The sequence below is a fragment of the Bacillus rossius genome, chromosome 1 (genome assembly GCF_032445375.1).
Source record: "Bacillus rossius redtenbacheri isolate Brsri chromosome 1, Brsri_v3, whole genome shotgun sequence".
Taxonomy (NCBI): Eukaryota; Metazoa; Arthropoda; class Insecta; order Phasmatodea; family Bacillidae; genus Bacillus; species Bacillus rossius.
Window position 1 is genome coordinate 356,758,743 of NC_086330.1, and position 17,938 is coordinate 356,776,680.

Sequence of the window (17,938 nt, forward strand, 5' to 3'; positions counted from 1 at the left end):
GGATGGTCCGCTGCTCGGGGAACCCTGTAGCCGCGAGGTGGGTCAAACACTGGGCCATCGGTCAGAGTGGGAATGAGGTGTTCGGCGATGGTGGTCCGCAATAAGGGTCCGTCTAAAGCAAACACCTCGGGTCGGGTGGCGAGGACCTTGTATACCTCAGCCTGGTAGGTAGGGAAACGTCGTGGCGCATGTCTGCTAGGGTCAGTACCGTGTCCTGGTGGAAGGGCGTCTGTCCTAGGGCGTACACTACATATCTCTCTGCCCGTCCCAAGTTGAGGCGGGGAGGTCCCAGCTCCAAGACCATATCTTGCTGGCTAGCCAGGGGAGTACCAGCAACACCTCCTCACACAAATCCTGTACTACCACTGAGGTGGTCTCGCATGCACCTCTTGGCGTGGAGGTGTGGTTGGTTGCGCTGCCTGGAATCCCCGCAGGCACTCGCTGTGCCAGTGCTGTTCACCACGCGGGAACCCCAAGCGACACAGGGGGACTTGTTCCCGTGCTCCGTCATCCCGTGGTGGTCACTCTGCTCAAAGAGATGGCGGCGCTTCAATGGCTCGTGGTCCTCTGGGTTGGTATGAGGGCGTGTCCTGTGGTGCCATTTTCCGCCATGCTTCCAGTGGGCTGTCACTCCCTCGGGCATTCACTGCTGGGCCGCGCTTGCAGGCCCACTGAACGTTACACTCTGTTATGCGTGCCTCCTGCACGTACTCTGCTATGCAACCGGTATCGCAGTGGTGCAGGAAGGGCTGCAGTTGGCTCTCACCAAGCCCGTAACAACGGGAAGTGCCCCAGATAGGTCGGTGCCGGGTGAGATGCAGTGTAACAGTTGAAGTTTCGTGGCTATGAACGCCTCGACTGCTTCGCTGTCCTTCTGCCAGGTCCCATAGAAGTGGGCGGAACACTGGACAAGGGGCGATCTTGTGTCAAATCGGTACTTGAATGTGTTGGCGAATTCGCTCCATGTCATTGTGAACCTGCTCCACATGCTCCACCAGCTCCGGGCAGTCCCTCACAGCTGTTCACTGACCCGCTCTGTCCATTTGCACTGGTGCGTCCGGCACCAGACTAGGTGCGCTTCACACAGCCCCAGGAATTCCGTCGGGTCCTCATGCAGGGCTCCGGCGAACTCCGGCAGAGTCACTCTGCTGGGTGGCAGGCCTCGTGCCAGGCCCTCCAGGGTGGGCCACATACATTTGGCCTCGGTTGTCTCAAGCACGTGCACTGTGTGGTCGGTGTGCGAGCTCCAGTCGCTGGCATGGGTGGTCGGAGGGGTGGTGATCGCCGGTGTTGTATGGACCAGCAAGGGGGTGTTGATCACCGGTGGTGTTCTCGCCTGTGTATGTGTCTCCATGCTGTTGTGCCATGGTTCCAGGAACGCTTTGGTCTAGATCATCGGTGAGTTGCTGTCTGGCGCACACTTGCATATCTGCAACGGATTAGCCCTTCCCGTCAGCAGGTCTCTGCCCTGTGGCCAGTAACAGACTTACAGGTGTTTGTCTTGAGCCTGTCCACCATCGCATTGCACGGGGCATCGGTGTTGATATTTACTCCGCGCACACATGTGGTTCTGTTGACAAACCATTCCCGGGTGATGGTGTGAGGAGGGGGGAGTTTGCATGTGGCCAGATGTGCGTGAATGGGAGGGGAGAGGTGGATGTGAGGGGTGGGCGGGTGCGCGGACAATGATGCTCGCTTATGGGTCAGGAGGGGAGGAGTGGAGGTGAATGTGAAAGTTGGTGGTGGGGTGGTGCGGGTGGTGATGCGCCCTTCTGGGTGGTCCCTTTGTCACCACTCCTCTGCACACCAAATTCCACCGCGCGAGTCAAAAATGGCCGTCTTTCGTCCCCTTTGTCTGATCTTGATCTGATTTTCTTGGTTTCTGGCTCTGCTATTATTCCCAATCAAGGGCACCATTTGTCATCACCTGGCCTCTGTAGAGGGCCCGGGAAGTACCTGATGGACGCTACGGGCGTCGCAGTGCTGCTGTTGTCCAGGGGGGGGGGGGGGGGGCGGGTGGTGGTGGGGCGCCACCAGGCTAGTGGGACAGTAGGGCCATTGGTTATGTGTCATGGGTACTCTGCCCCCGCATGCCCTGCCAGGTACACGGCTGGAAATCTACCCTGAAACTCCCGACTTGGCTGTGAAGCCGCTCGCCTGTGTGGAGGACTAAAAGGTACGGAATATTAAATTGGCTTTAATCCACTTACTTCTCCGGTGGTACGCATGGGTACGCTGTACTCCCTACACATACACTACGCGGTGGAAGAACCACTACAAAAGCTATGATAATGCGCTATGCGGCAGCTGAGCCATTGTACAATTACACTAACACATGCTGATTACAAAACAAAACACGACACTAACATAACACTGTGAATTTGCCACGGCAGTCTCGAGGGGACGTGATTACTAGTTCCCCGGAGACAGCGAGCGCCGAAAGATAATTGTCTTAGGAGGGCTCAATGAGTGTGATTCTAAATTCTATTCTACACTTACGTGAGGTTGTAACCGGCAGACCTGTGCGCGGCGATCTTAACAAAAACGAGTTGGCTGGAGTCGGCCAGTGCCGTAAATTGTGTGGTTCGCGACACAGTGCGAAATCACCAAGGAAACGGTCGAGATAAGCCCGGGTCCGCGAAATATACGCCACATCTATGTGAGCAGCAATGAATTAAAAAGGTATGGTTATTAAATCAAGTGCAGAGTGAACGATCAGTGGAACAAAATTTATGGCTGCTCACGGACACACGTCTTGACCCGGCGCAGAGTGGTTGGAGACTGCCAAACATGGCCGTTCGCAAGGGAGGGAAACTTTCAACTCCTTTGTGAGTCGGCGCCAAAACTTATATCAACATAATTTGCTCTATTATAAGCTTTAAACACATTCCAGGTGCTCAATTAAAGGGTAGCACCTGGTAATTGGGTGCTTAAGGCTTAACAACTTGACGACAATCGTCGTGCCTTCCTAGACGTAGAGGCCGTACCTGTCCACCGACATGTACCTAAGGGAGGTACTTGTCCCCTAGGTGAAACATAGTGCAGTGGTGTAGTGTTTTTCGATAAGGGACACACCTGCATGCACTCTGGACCGCTCACGGATGGCGATATATTTGTATTATATTTTGTATTTTATTGTGTAATTCATTTATATTTATATTTTATGTAAATAATGTGATTTCAGTGCCTGTGTTATGGTGTAGATCCGCAGCCTGGCCCTCCTTGAGCTCATGTTCTCCCATGCCGGCCTGCTTCCCCTTCCCTTCCTCCGCGGTCCACGCGTAGCTACGCGTGCAGGCGGAGTATCAGTCGCTGACTCACTGCCGCGCGGAGCAGATGTGCTTCGCTCCGCTCCGCTAGTAGTTACACGTCACGTACGGTCGAGTTTTGCGATTAGCTGAATACATCACAGGGCTGCGTTTAGCCGTCTTACAATATCGTGTCTTCATTATTTTTGTAATTTGGGAGTCTGGGTCACGGTGAGGGAGAACCGTTCGTCTCGCAACGTGTCGGCCAGGCTGTGATAGGGCTTCGCAAAATAAAACCCGCTTACAGAAACGGACAAGACGTACTTTTTCCTACCAACTTCGCCAGTACCTCCAATTTCCACGAAATCCTTTCCCTGTCCTACTTATTTCGGTCCAGGCCATGTAGGCCTGAACTCACCACTCTCCGGCTGGAGCTACATGGGCAATTGAACGAGTTCTCAGGGAAATCTTTGATGGGCACCAAGGGACATAGGGCCAAGGGACGTCAAACTGTTTTATAGTTTTTAATTATTTGAATTATGGATCAAGTTAGCGACTGTAAATATATTAACATAATGTCTCACTGTGAACTGTTTTAGTTGGATTTCTCCTAATCTGACTCGATCATTGTCACTGGCACTTTAATTAAGGCCAGTGGCCGCAGTGACTGGTAATGAGGTTCGTTGTCTACTCCGTGTGTGCGGTGCTCGCACGGAGTAGCTACGACACACTTCTTTAATACCTGTGGATTAATAATTGTGTCCTAATGTCTTGTTTCTTAATTGTTTTATGGGGTCGAGCCCCTGGGGTTTCGTGCCCTGAAGTTTATTTGAGTCTAGTGGGGTCATGCCCGAGGCGCTCGCCTGCCTCATTCCTGCTGGGCTAGGGGTGTACTCCGAAAATGGGATCTGGTCCTAGCGGTGCGCAGCACGGGCTTAGAGGCCATGGTCGGGACGTCAAAAGTTTATTGACCAAACAGTTTTATTTTTTGTAGTTGTTTTCACTTCTCTACTCAATTTAGTAATCAGCATCTTAAGCTGAGCAGGGGAGTGCCGTAATGACCATTTAATGACTTCGACCCAAGTGTCTCCCCTGCTCATAAAGTTCGTTATGCTGTGCCAACCCCTGATCCTCCCCTGCCCTGTGCAGTGATGTTGTGCTATGTGGAACATACTTTATATTTAATAACGTGTCATTTTTATTATTTGTATGTATTATTTTTTTTTCATAAACTTTTGTCATTACAAATATATGTTTTATAAAGTATAATGTTAATTGCTGTAACCGGGCGACGAAGCCGAAGCCAACACCCGGAATTACTCCGAGCGCTGCACATATCGCGGAGTGGGGGGAGGACGGGCGGAGAGGCAGAGACGCGGCAGGAGGGGGCAGTAGTCATCTGGCGGCTGAGTAGGGCGGTCACATGGCGAGACGAGTGCCGCAACGATACGAGAGCCACGACTGGTGAGATTGGGTCCGGGGGATCGGGACTCTCACGTTCACGTGCGTTACGCTGTCGGTCGCCATTGTAACTAATTTAAATGTGTATAAGTATTTTCTTGTTTCTTAGAGGCGGGACATTGCATGCATCGGTGGACACGTGCGTGCCGCAACAGGACGGACTTTACGTCGCCGGCGATGGCGTTCCAACTTAATTGGTTTCTCGCTATCATAGGGAAGGGGCAGAGGCAGTTGATCAATCGCACACGGAACCAGGGGGTGCAGTCCGCACTTGGCGCCTGCCCACCCCAAACACGTGCAGCCAAGCCTCACTCCGCGGAGGGACGGGTGTAGTGCCACGGATTGCCCATGTACCTAGATTACGTGAAGGGCTAAATAAATACTTGTGGTCAAACTGTCGAAACATCATTGTAGCTCGGATAGTGTTAATTTCCCCCGCCACGAGGCCTGAACCCTCCCTGAGAATACGACGCAACCCGCATCACGGGGGTGATATCGAGGACTACGACAATAATAGGTCCCGAACTACAGCAGTTTCAAGCTCAGTGTACCTCATGGGGCCAACGACAACCCCCTGGAGACTAGTCTGTGCTCTTAGCGGAAATTCGCATCCATCGCACTGAGTTGACCCCAAGGTTTAGAAAAGAACCTCGGGTGATTACAATTAAAATGTATCACTCCACCACCTTGTTCCAGCACTTTTTTCTTTAGCAATACTTAATTTTACTTATTATTTTTAACTGTACTAACATTGTATACACACCACTATAATATTAACAAAATATTCCTCATCAATTCCAAATTAATTTTCGAAAAAAAAAATAAATAAATAAATGCTTGAATCACGACATAAGACAAAAAAAAAAAAAGCACAACCCGATGTTGGCTTATAGTAGATCAATCGCAAGTTGAAAGTATAAATTGGGCTTCACCTCAGATTTTATTACCGAAAACTTTTCACTTGAACTTGACGTCACACTGGTGCTTGATCTTGATCTCCGTGAATAGAACAATCTTCTTGACAAGAAACGTCATCAAAATAATAACAATTGATGTGAGATTGGATGTGACTGTTAAGGTAGTTCACGTCGTTTAATTTGTAGTAAATAAATCCATAATGGTAATGGAGGGATTGTTATTGGTGAGTCTATTATTAAGTATATCATTTATGCCATCAGTATTTCTACTGTACCACAATCTTAAAAACTAAATAGAGGTTAGTTCACACTGTTTGTAATCTAATTAATAGAATTGTAAGAATTTGTGGATTGAGAAGTTTTTAAATCACCAATTAAAGAAAAATATAAGTTATTCTTGCAGGTAGATGTAATTAGCCGTTTGGTAACCTAACTAGTGTTATTGATGAGTACTAATATCTCGGTATTTGCACCTTGCAGGAGCCCACGTTGTACACAGTGAAAGGCATGGCCATCCTTGATAATGATGGCAACAGAATCCTGGCAAAATACTATGACAAGAATGTCTTCCCGACAGCAAAGGAACAGAAGGCATTTGAGAAGAACCTGTTCAGCAAAACCCACCGAGCAAATGCAGAGATCATCATGCTGGATGGATTGACATGCGTGTACAGGAGCAACGTCGATTTGTTTTTTTATGTCATGGGCAGTTCACATGAGAATGAGGTTTGTGTCAAGTCTTGAGTTCTATAGTGCATTTATCTTTCAGTACAAATTGTATCTAAGTTCAGCAGAACCATCTAGGATATTGTAAATGTTGGATAGTTATGGGAAAAATACAACCAAACGTACTCAAAGAAAAGTAGCTACTTAAATTTGCCATCTATGTTTGTCACCTGCCAATTCCATCATGTCACATTGTTACTGAACATGTCATTGTGTACAGTTCCAGGAAACATACACTTGCTGCACAGACATTTGACTATTGTGTGCACAACTAAAGAAATAAATCTGTCTGTAATTTGCACTGGGCGTGACATGCTGAAGATCAAAGTTGTGTCCTAGGTAGCGTTTCGCCATCGCCCCTGCATTTCCCTTATCTCCCTTCTATCTACTGTGCCCCTTCATCCTTCACTGGTTTTTTTTCTCCTTCCCTTTTATGGATTAGCACATGCGTACTGTCATATTTGCCCATAAAGGGCTGTGTTAAGTATTGTTCCAACTTCTTTGGATTCAGATTTTTACCTGATATCGAGTCTTGTGTGGGCCCTGAGGTCGTGTTGAGATAAGTCATGGCAGTGCCTTAAGTCAAATTTAGTTTGCAGTCTGACAAGTGATGGACATGCGGGTAATGTAAGCGTTAATGTGTTTGTCTCTTGTCTAAATTTAGTTTTGCTTCTACTTTCCAAATTTCAGTTTGGCTTAGTGTTGTTTTGTGCACATGTGGCTGTTACTTAATGTAACTTACCTGCATTCTTTTTGCCATGGCAAGCATGGGCGCGTGTCGGGGTTGCCCTCACGTGCTTGGAATTGCAGTTTAGCATTGCTTGGTTCACTTAAACAGCTAACTAAGTTAACTCCAGATCATACTTTGTTGATTCCCGCTGTGATAGCTATTTTCATAGTGTATCTTACGTACCTAATACTAATTTCCTCCCTGGTTGATGTGTGCACGCACATCATATATTCTCTGTAGTACACATGTTTCAAAATGCATATCTATTGGTTTTAAGGTAATTTGTTAATGTTTGGAGTAGGTATAATTTTCATTGAGGGGCAAACACCTAACATTTTTTTCGTTGAGCAAGTACTGAAATTCTATTTATATTTTAGGTTATTCACTTGATGCATAATTATAACAGTTTTTTTTTTACACTCTTAACCCATGTAACTGAGTTTATGTCACATTACAACGTAATAGTTTTGTTTACCACCGCCCTTGTTTTGATGAAATAATTATTTGTATACCAGTTCACTCAAACTTATAATACTGGTTATTTTCAATTATTTACACATTAAAACATCTCTTTGTTTCACATACCAGAACGTGGTTTCTTTGTTGCAATGATTAATCATATTTTGTGTCTGACCTCAGCAAAATTAGTAACCGACTGGTTTCATAGTAGACCCAGCATGTTTCAAATTCCCTTGCAAATGTATATTTTTCATTATAAATTATTTGTACATTGTAGCTATCTGATTACTGTGCATAGCTTCTTTATACTACTAGATATATATTAAATTGTTTCTCTAAAGACAAATTTTACCATAGCCACATTAAAATCTGTGTAACTAAACTTTGTGTTAAGTTATACCATGGTTTTGAGCTTCGCTTAAAGGTTTTCATTTCAGCTTTAAGTTGCACCCATGATTTTAAGCGTAGCTCAAAGGTTTTCATTTCACCAGACATTTCTCGCATGCCACTAATCTCATGTAACACCTAGATCAAATTTTTTTGAAGTTCGGTAGAAACTCATTTACAAGGCAGCAGTGGTGCTTTATTGTAATTATGTTAATATTTTAGTTTCTTTAATATTTTTTTTCTTAATATTTGTTGTTATTTAGTTTTATGATCAATTAGGTTTTCACACAAAAATATACAGCATATTTGTCTGCAATCTCTAACCAGTGTAGTGAGAATGAATGGAAATAGACACATACATAGTTTCCCCGACATGGATGTAATGGGGCTGACACTCACAGGAGCCGGCTGCCCTACCCGTTATGGCCAGCCTGGATATGAGATAGGGTATTAATTGATGGGAGAAACGGGAGTACCCTGAGAAAACCCACAGGCCACGGCAACATTCGTCACGTTTCCCACTTGCGAAAATCTGGGATTGATCCCTTTGGTGAGAGGCGAGTGCTCTAAGCATCCAACCACCACGCCTCACAATCAGCATAGTGATTGTGAGAAATTTGAGAAAATTCTATCAGTAATTATATTTTAAATTAAAAGAAAAGGAAAGATTTTTTTTTCTATTTTGTTCTCTTATTAATTGTAATAAGTTATCTTATCTGAAGCAATTTGCTTAGCCTTTCCATGCAATAATATTTAAGGCCCAAACAAGGTTATGTTTACATTTGGTTATTTGTGCTGAATAAAATCTTAAGACCTAGCAAAACTTGCGATAAATTTATTTGCGGTGTGTTTAAATGTATCTGGAAAATTTATATGTTTTTGATACTACAATATCTAAATTTTATATCTATAGTTAAATTTGGTCAAAGGGTAAAAATCATGTTTTCAAATACAATGTTATGGCAAAATTCCAAAAGACTTGTAAGCTCCTTCGTGATCACATTGCGTGCCTAGTAAGGCATAATGTGTTGCTGTGTTGTCAAAAATTGTTGTTTGTATTTACTGTTTTTTTGTTTCGATGGCTTGGGTCCAAAATAAAGATTTAAATTAATCTTCCTAATAGCAAGTATCATTTCAAGGAAAGTATTTTGTACATGTTGTTGCAGCTCATACTGATGAGTGTGCTGAACTGTTTGTACGACTCTGTCAGCCACATCCTGCGGAAGAACGTGGAGAAGAGAGTTGTTTTGGAGAACTTGGACATTGTGATGCTCGCCATGGACGAAATTTGCGATGGAGGGTGAGGCTTCTTTATTCATTAATTTTGTTGAGTTTACGTTGTTTATATCTGTCAGTAGAACCATAGTTATTTTGCAGATTCTTTAACTCCAGGCTAGATGACTGGCTAACATTGCTCCTTAATTATTACCGCTGAGGCCACACGGAAAGCTACGTGATTTTCGCTGTGTATGCCGTGGGATTCAACTGATGATAATATTCTGTTGGCTGTCATAGTATGTAAATGTAAAAATAATTGGATTCATTAAGTTAATCTAAAAAAGAAAATAATTTTAAGAATTTCATTGTTTGACGAAGCTGTTTTTTGTGAGGACAAAAACCAATTTATGGATAATTTCAGAATAAATACAACTTGGGTTACATAGCATTACCTTGAAATAAAATCCCCGGCATTGTCCTGCAAATCCTGGCCTTCTATATTCTTCCATCGATTTATTCCATAAATATGGATATTTTCATAATCTTTCATTGAACTTTTCCATCATCATGACTATTTACAGCGTCATACTGAGAGAAACAAAACTTTATAAAAAGCAAACTCGAAAGCTCAGCCCAGTCCCGCACGAAAACAAATATTTTTGGTTATCTGCACACGCGCAAAGTCAGCGACATTTAGAAAAAAAGCAGAGAACCAAACACTCTGCAACGTCACCAGGACCATCAACATAGCAAACTTAACGAACAAAGTTTTGTGTGGCCAGTGACATACGAGATGCAGCTGGCTATATTTTACTCAGGTGTCTGAACATAGCGAGCATAGCAGCCTGTGTGGCCGTAGCTTAAGTTTTCAGTCAGCTTCGATAAGTAGCTTTGGAATAAGTTTTTGAAGTGAAACTTCTAATGTGAATTCCAACAAGGTTGCGTTAAACATTTAACGCTCCTGGGGAGGGGGAATAGAAAGAGACAGAGCGAGAGTGAATGCGTGTTTCATAGACACACAAATAGTGAGTGTGTGTCATTTCTCTATGTCCACGAGGTCTCGCCGCGTCAATTTTCTCCTCGGGGCGAACCCGTCCGCTTAATTAAACGAACAGCTTTTATCGTTGAATGATTTCATGATTTATTTTAGTTTGATTTGATACAATATGATTTCACTAAAAATCAATTTCTACCCCTTCCTATTTTCATTTCCACATTACTAAGTTTCGCTTCTTCCGCGCGGAGGGACTCCACGCACTATTTTATTTTACTACCAATAATGTGCAAAGCAAAATTAGTTTTTTTTTTTTTTGTAATCCCTGAAAATCAGATCACGTGGAAGAAGTTGCTTTGCTGATCTGTGCACGTGTGCATGTTTGGTTGTCAGCATCATCATGGAGGCAGACTCGACAGCGGTGGTCCAGCGAGTGGCTCTCCGGCCCGACGACCTGCCTCTTGGGGAGCAGACCGTGGCGCAAGTGAGCATTTTCTTAAATGGAGCTCAAACCCACACACTCTCACACACCAGTAGCGTAGCCAGGATTTGTGTGTGGGGGGGGGGGGGGGGTTAAGAAGCATGTTCCCCCCCCACCTCCCTTTTAAAGCGGTGGGTCCGGGGGTCCTCCCCCGGAAAAATTTTGATTTTAAGGTGTAAAATAGTGCTATTTGAGCAGTTTTCGGTACTTAACTTTAAATATTGTAATGGTAAAAATATTATTAATTTTTTAATAAAAAAATTGTTTGAGTGATGAAGTCAGAAATTAATTGAAGATATTTTAATCAATCCGAGTGCCTTGTCCACGTCCACTCAAAATAATAAATCATGCTCGAAGCTCGACAATACAAAAAAAAAAGAAAGAATAAAAATGGTTGGGTTTCGGCCACTCTTCCTTCTCGAATTTGAAATTTCCAATCTTTTCACATACAACAGATAACATCATGTGTAATAAGATTTAACATTTCTGAACCTTTCCTTCAAGTGCAATGCAGATAATGCTACCATAATTTTAAGGATGGTATATATTTTTTGCTGACAAGTTTTTCTCGGTTGCATGGTTGCAAAGTTCTACACCTCAGTCTCGCATGCCATGATGGAGATTTCATTTTAGTGTCATTTCTATCATTGGAGGTATTTTCCTGTAAATTAATCACGATAGCTCTCTTGATTTTGCATCAAATTTTTTCAACATATATTTACTAAATATCATCTAATAACAGTAAAAAAAAAGTAATTCAAGAGTTCATTGTTACTATAATCACTTTATGCATAATATAATAATATAATATTTTTGTGACCTTTTGCAGCTCTGGTGCTAAATTCGTGACCCAACAAAAAATGTGAGGAAGCTATCAGAATAGATTTATAGGAAAATATCTTAGTTAATATTAATGACAAGAACAGTAAATAACCAATTCTGTATGTATGACAGCCTTTAATTGGTCCTTTACATAGATTGTACAAGTGCTGGAAAAAGCATTATATATATTCAGCATTGAAAACTAAATATTTTATAGCAGCCTGTTTGTATAGTTTTGCAATGACCACAGCAATGATCTCTCATTTCGAACATATTTTATTTATATAAAAACTGTTTTCATTATCTTGCTATGAACGAGTTCTTTGGATCTAGACTGTAGGGTTTCATGGCCAGTATTTCTTAACTACAGTTTTTTATCACATAATCTTCGCACCGTTATTTTAGGAAGTCAAAATATGGAGAGAAAAATTTCTGACACAAATGTCTCATGTTTTTTGTCCTGGTCTTAGATTCTGAGCGCTTTGTGTACGTAGTAAACATGACGGGATAAAACACAGTGAAACAGCAATCAGTTTTCAAATTGCTGTCAGGCAGCTTGGTAGTTATAATGGGAAAGTACAGTAATTACAATACTTGTTTAAGATTTACTTACACAAAATGATTCCCTGTCTAATATGTTTCGGTCCCATTATTTTCTCAATAAGACATACTTTATTTTTTTCCATGTAAGATGTTGCCCATAAACTTCTTTTCCCGTATAAAACAATCTGTTTTAAAGTTGAAATCTATTGTTTATTCGGTTATTACCGCTCAACGTTATAAACTTTATCTTTTCGTCTTTGTTGCGCGCTGTGTACTGCTTATTAAAATGTAGCCAGCGCTACTTGCCATCATTCAGTTTGGTTATGTTGATTCCTGTATAGTGTGCGCGCATTAGTTGAATATCGATATCGATAGCTCGCCAATTGCATGCAACACGCATGCTCTGTGCCGAGTTAACTACATTTGATAGCCTGCACTTTTTTGTGGTAAGTGCGTACTACAATGATAGTTATGGCTCATATTCGGGTCACAGTTTTAGTTTTTCTATTTAAAATTGAACAAAATAGGTATGTTTTTGTTGCATGACATTGATTTAAATTGTTTGGCGTGCTTTTGTATACCCTACTTTTTAAATAAATGTAGATATTTAAATACATGAAGAGGTTTCGTTTTTATGAACAACTGTACCTAAAAAAAAACCTTTTTTCACATAAAAGTTGCACCCCTATTTTTCAAATTTGATTTTAGAATAAAATGTGTGAAGATTATGGGTTAATACACGGTACTTCTTTGCTTCTGGATCAAGGCCACGTGTGTGTAGTTGATTGTTTGCTCGGTGTTTTGGCGTGCTATGTTGCAGCCATCTTTAAGGGTGATTGACAAAAAAAAATACAGGATTCACCTCAGAAGGTTTTTATGAAAATTGCTGTGATTCTGCAACTTAAGGACCTCGCCTACCCGGATACACACACTGTGCAGATCTTCAGGGAAAAAAAAACACAATTTGAAAACTACTCAAGATATCTGCGTTGCGTTTGTTTACGAAAAGCATTTAAGAATTTACTGAGGGCCTTAAAAGTACTTTTGATTTTTGATTAATTTTTTAAACTGTATTTTTAGAAGAGTTAAAAGGCATGGCTTAAAGGCATGTATTCAGAGTAATTTTTAGGCATAAAACAACCGTAAAGATTCTTGAAAGCACTTACGGGACTTGCAATACTCCATTACCTTCATTCTATGCCATATGATGTTATGGTCACTGCTCAGATTTCACAGTTGTCCTATGCATGATGAGAAGACTATGTGTCAGTTCACAGCCTTGCGCTTAGAGGTGAGACTGTGATAGAAGCATCTGCGAGTGTCGCACTTATCATCCCGCCTTCACCCCTGACTAGACGGGCCCCTTAGTTGATCAAACAAAAATGATTTAAAAAAATAATTTCTGAATGCAATTGAAATTAAGCTTGTTAGCAGGTGGGACCCAAGCACATACAAACAAATTGTGTGGAAAAAGTTATATTTACCATTGTGCATCTAAAGTACTTCCCAATACTGGTATATACCTTTAAAGTTGGATCAAAATATTTGGTTTATTGCAAATGATAGACAAAGTATTTAAAGTGGAACACTTAGCAACTGTATAATGTTAATCCAACAAATTTCCACACCAGCTGCTAACCTTGTTTTTGTCATAAATTAATTCAATTGAAATAATTGGGGGTAATACCCTCATTTCCCATCAATTTTGTGACACGTTGTAATCCCCCAACCGCACACAATTATTTCTGCGCAAACATTTTATAACAGTGAATAGTTTTGCAGTGTTGTAGAAATGTGATCAACTAAACTTTATCCAGATTATTAGTGTTCCACTTTCAATACTTTATCTATTATTTGCTCCAGCTTTATTTAAAGCCATACCATCTAAGTTTTTAGTATGTATTATTGCTTATTTTTACAGACGGGATAAATTCGCGGATTCATTTCGTGATAGGCTGAAATTCAAACATGTGTACAATTCTGCTGGTTCTGCTATTGGCTCGCAGTTTAACTGGAGCTCTCTGGGAGACTATCGCTCAAAGAAGCGTCGAATCACAAGCTACCCAGTGGAGACGCCTCACAATTTAGTACACAATGAACACGCGTGTTTACTTGAGAAATGCAGAGGATAATGGAGGCTATCCTAGAGGTCATTGAATCCACGAATTTTTCCGGTCCCTACTTATTTTACAGGTTTAATAACTTAACACTTTATTCCCTCAGTTCAATGATTAGTTTATCCACATGTAAAATAGGCAATAAGTAAACTGTACATATATTTAATACACATGGCCACTACAGTCATTTTGATTCACATGTTTTTTTAATTTTACGTTTCAGGTTCTTCAGTCAGCAAAGGAACAACTCAAATGGTCTTTGCTTAAGTAAAAATAAAATCCAAATGTGAAATTTATCTTTCTGTATGTAATATATATATATATATATCATAAAGAAAATCATAAAATAATAAATTTGTAGTATTTTTTTTTATTTATCCTTTCTACTCTTTCATTTTGTTATATGAATAAGTTACTTTAATTTTTTTCATAATTAAACATGGCATTCTAAACTAAACAGCTACGAAGATACAGTTGATGTCGACCAGGGCTACGCCCTCCCTAAGCCTGATGTGCCTCACGTCACTGCCGACCCCCCTCTCCTCCCACCGACACCCTCTGTGCGTGTGGGCGTGTGATCGGTCGCACTGCGCGAACCCTTTCAGTGCCCACCCTAACTGGAGCAGTGGAGACTGTATGTTTTTAAATAATGTAATTCTTAAATATCTGTAATGTTTAATCCTTAAATCTTAATTCACTTGCAATTTTTAAAAGGTTTTAATAGTTATGTTTAACTGTCTTTAATATTAATGCACTAACGGTAAGTTCAGCACTTCCTGCGGCCATGACACCCGGGGCCCGGGGCAGTCTCTTCTGTTCGCCGCGTGGGGTAGGACGCATCTCAGCACCTCGTCGACTTCAACTTTTGCTTGTAACCGATCCGTTAACATCCGCCGTCGTAACTATTTTTTAAACCTTTTTTAATCAACATTTGAGGCCTTCCCCGGCGACAGACTGTGTAGTTAATTAAAGCTCCCCAGAGCATTTTTAGATTAATTGGCGGACTTATACTTTCCGGGCCAGGCCACGCGGTGTCCTGGTCAGCAAGAAACCTGAACTATGTGCTGTTTTCTGTGTGCGTCGGCGCCAATAAAGCTCAACTCGTTGCACTTAATTCTCGACCACGAGTTTCCCAGCACAGAGACGGAGGTGTGTGGGGCGCCTCAAGACTTCATGAGCAGTAACATAGCGTGCCCGTCGCTGAGAGCGGGCCAGTGAGTGCTAGCGGGGGGAAGTCTAGCCTAGCTCCACATGGGTCACGTCACGGTCCTGGGACAGAGTCGGTAGCCGGGTCCACGTGGTGGCGCCCAAGGTATAAACGTACGCCGATTCGAAACCCCCCCCCCCCCCCCCCCCCCCCTCACGACACAGTTGTACATACTTAGTTTTTACAATATTATATAGCACCTTAATATAAGTTACCTTCTATCAAAATATCAAGTTTTAGTATAGTACTCATTTACAATTTAAAAACAATTGCTTTCGGCACAGCCTACAGCCGTAGATCGATTTTGAAGTACTCGTTTCTTCTAGAAATATTTTAGAAAACTTTTATAAAATTCTGGAACATTTGAAGAACTTAATGTACCAAACATTTATTTACTCCAACATTACAAAATGATTGATTAAACATTTGCTCATTTTCCTTGCAGCGAAAACAAAATGAATGTTTTTAACTCAATGCATCCAGCATTGAATAACTTACAACGAATTACATTATGTCAACTGAGGTACATAATTATTCAATTTTTTTTGACCTTCAAACATTATTTTTTATCCCTTGTACTAATAACATGGTTGTACAAAAATTTAATTTGCACAAAGGTAATAATGGTAATAAGATGGTTTAAAATAAATTGAAACGGATCTGATGCTAAGAAGTTTTGAATTTTTTAAATTTAAACTCTGATTTTTACGATAATCATTTGTTTCATCAAAAATTGTTTCAGCTAAAGATTAGATAAAGTTTAGGATCTATACAATAAATCATAACGGATTTGATAGTATACTTTCAAACCTTGTTATTTTCTCCCCTTGCTGTAATGGTTGGTTACATAAAAATTTATTTAACAAAAGTTTTAGACAATATTTAAAAAGTTAAACAAAAATAAGAATGAATTTGATAGCATACATGGTTGTGAAGTTTTATTTATTTTCTTGTTTCAATCAAAGTTTTTTTTACACCCTTGCAATACTTGTTTGTATTATCAAAAATTGTTACAAACAAAAGTTTTAGATAAAAATTAAAGATTTATTCCACCCCTTACAATCATGGTAGGTAGGTTGTATAAAAATTATTTCAGACACAAGGTTTTACAAATAATTTGAACGAATTTGATAGTGTACATAATATGGAAATAATGATATATATATTTTTTAATTCTACCCTCTTTTTCAACCCCCTACAGCAATGGCTCATCAAATAAAAAAAATTCCAGATAAAAGTTATAGTTAAAAATTATAAAATTTACAAACAATTGGAACGGATTTGATGGTGTGATGAGTAGTGTGTAGTTAAAAATTTATTTTTGTATTTTAACCCCTCTTTATCCACACTTTGCATCAATGGTTAGTTGTGTCCAAAATTGTTTCAAACAAAAATTTTATATAACAATCATGATGTTTACTCAAATTAGAACGGATTTAATATTGTAATTACTAAGGGAGTTACGAGTTTTTTGTTTTTCAAATAACACAGACGAACACGGACAGATTAAATGCAGGCAGACAACAAAAGAACCCTGTACCATGCAGCAAACATATAAACAGAGCGATGTACTATGGACAACATGATTACGATAGCAGTGGCGAACACAGAAGTTTTCCAATGACAACAGTTGCGACGTTTCGGGAACTGACATCTGTTACCGTCATCAGGCACAAACAGACAGTCTGTTTTATATATACATATATTCATTCCTGACTAAGTTCCTTCAAAGGAATTCTTGTGCTGTATGATATTTATATGTTGAACATTTTTTGTCCGTGCTGTCATCGTCGTGTTGTCAATAATACTTGCTTAGTTTCATTGTTGGTTCCGTTTGTCCGACATCAACTGATTCAGTCTGGTTTTCTGTGAATTTTTATCACCATATTTTTATTTATTTTTAATTTTCAGAATTTTTCCATGACAAACTGTGCAAAACTGCAATAAATCAAATGGTGCAATCTTAATTTAGTATCTTTCAACAAGGAAAAAAAAAAAAAAAAAAAAAAAAAAATATCTTTCACAAAGTAAATATTTCCCCATTATTTTGATTGTATCATAGATAGACTGTAATTCCTAAATCATCTTCCATAAAAGATCTGGGTATAATTTTTGACTCAAAATTATATTTTCATCTGTCTATAGACCACTTAATTTATAGTTCAAGAAGAACTATATGTTTAATCAAATATATCATCTTTTATTCTACTAATCCTGATTCCATTCTTTCTCTGTATTTTTCTTTAATTAGGTCCAAATTAGAATATTGTTCAATAATTTGGAATTAATTCTTTCAATTCATCTGATTATGTTAAAATTGAGTCCATTCAAAAGAAAATAGTAAAACTTATAAATTTATTTAGTTCCTCTAGTTGATCGTAGAGCATTACTTGATTCTCTCTTCATTAAAAAATTGTTATATCTCTAAAATTGATTGTAATAATATTCTTGACAACATTGGATTCAGTTACCCAATTTCTCAGGTGCCTAAAGTTTTTACCTTTTGTACTTTTGTACTCTGCAAACAAAATGATATCTATAGACTAATTTATAAGTATAACACGCTTGATAATTCTGTTTAAATAGTTATGACCACACTTCACATATAATTTCTTTGTTTACTATTAA

General features: G+C 40.3%; 1 protein-coding gene across 2 annotated transcripts; it reads left to right on the plus strand.

Moving 5' to 3' along the window:
- The first annotated feature begins 5,593 nt into the window (after positions 1-5,593).
- LOC134528277 (coatomer subunit zeta-1) lies at positions 5,594-14,457 on the plus strand. 2 transcript variants are annotated; one of them, XM_063361762.1, is made up of 5 exons: positions 5,594-5,850; positions 6,107-6,352; positions 9,095-9,228; positions 10,534-10,624; positions 14,327-14,457. In XM_063361762.1, the coding sequence occupies exons 1-5, from the start codon at positions 5,827-5,829 to the stop codon at positions 14,372-14,374; spliced, it is 543 nt and encodes a 180-aa protein (XP_063217832.1). In that variant the 5' UTR covers positions 5,594-5,826; the 3' UTR covers positions 14,375-14,457. The 2 variants fall into 2 exon arrangements, with proteins under 2 accessions (XP_063217832.1, XP_063217830.1); XM_063361760.1 differs by lacking the exon at positions 14,327-14,457 and having other exon boundaries at positions 5,595-5,850; positions 10,534-11,012.
- The last annotated feature ends 3,481 nt before the right edge of the window (positions 14,458-17,938 follow it).

Excerpts from the sequence above, each read along its gene's own strand:
- LOC134528277 (XM_063361760.1), top strand. The coding sequence starts at position 5,827 with ATGGTAATGGAGGGATTGTTATTG. Across the intron at positions 6,353-9,094 it reads GCAGTTCACATGAGAATGAG|CTCATACTGATGAGTGTGCT; the intron begins GTTTGTGTCAAG and ends ATGTTGTTGCAG. Across the intron at positions 9,229-10,533 it reads GACGAAATTTGCGATGGAGG|CATCATCATGGAGGCAGACT; the intron begins GTGAGGCTTCTT and ends TTTGGTTGTCAG.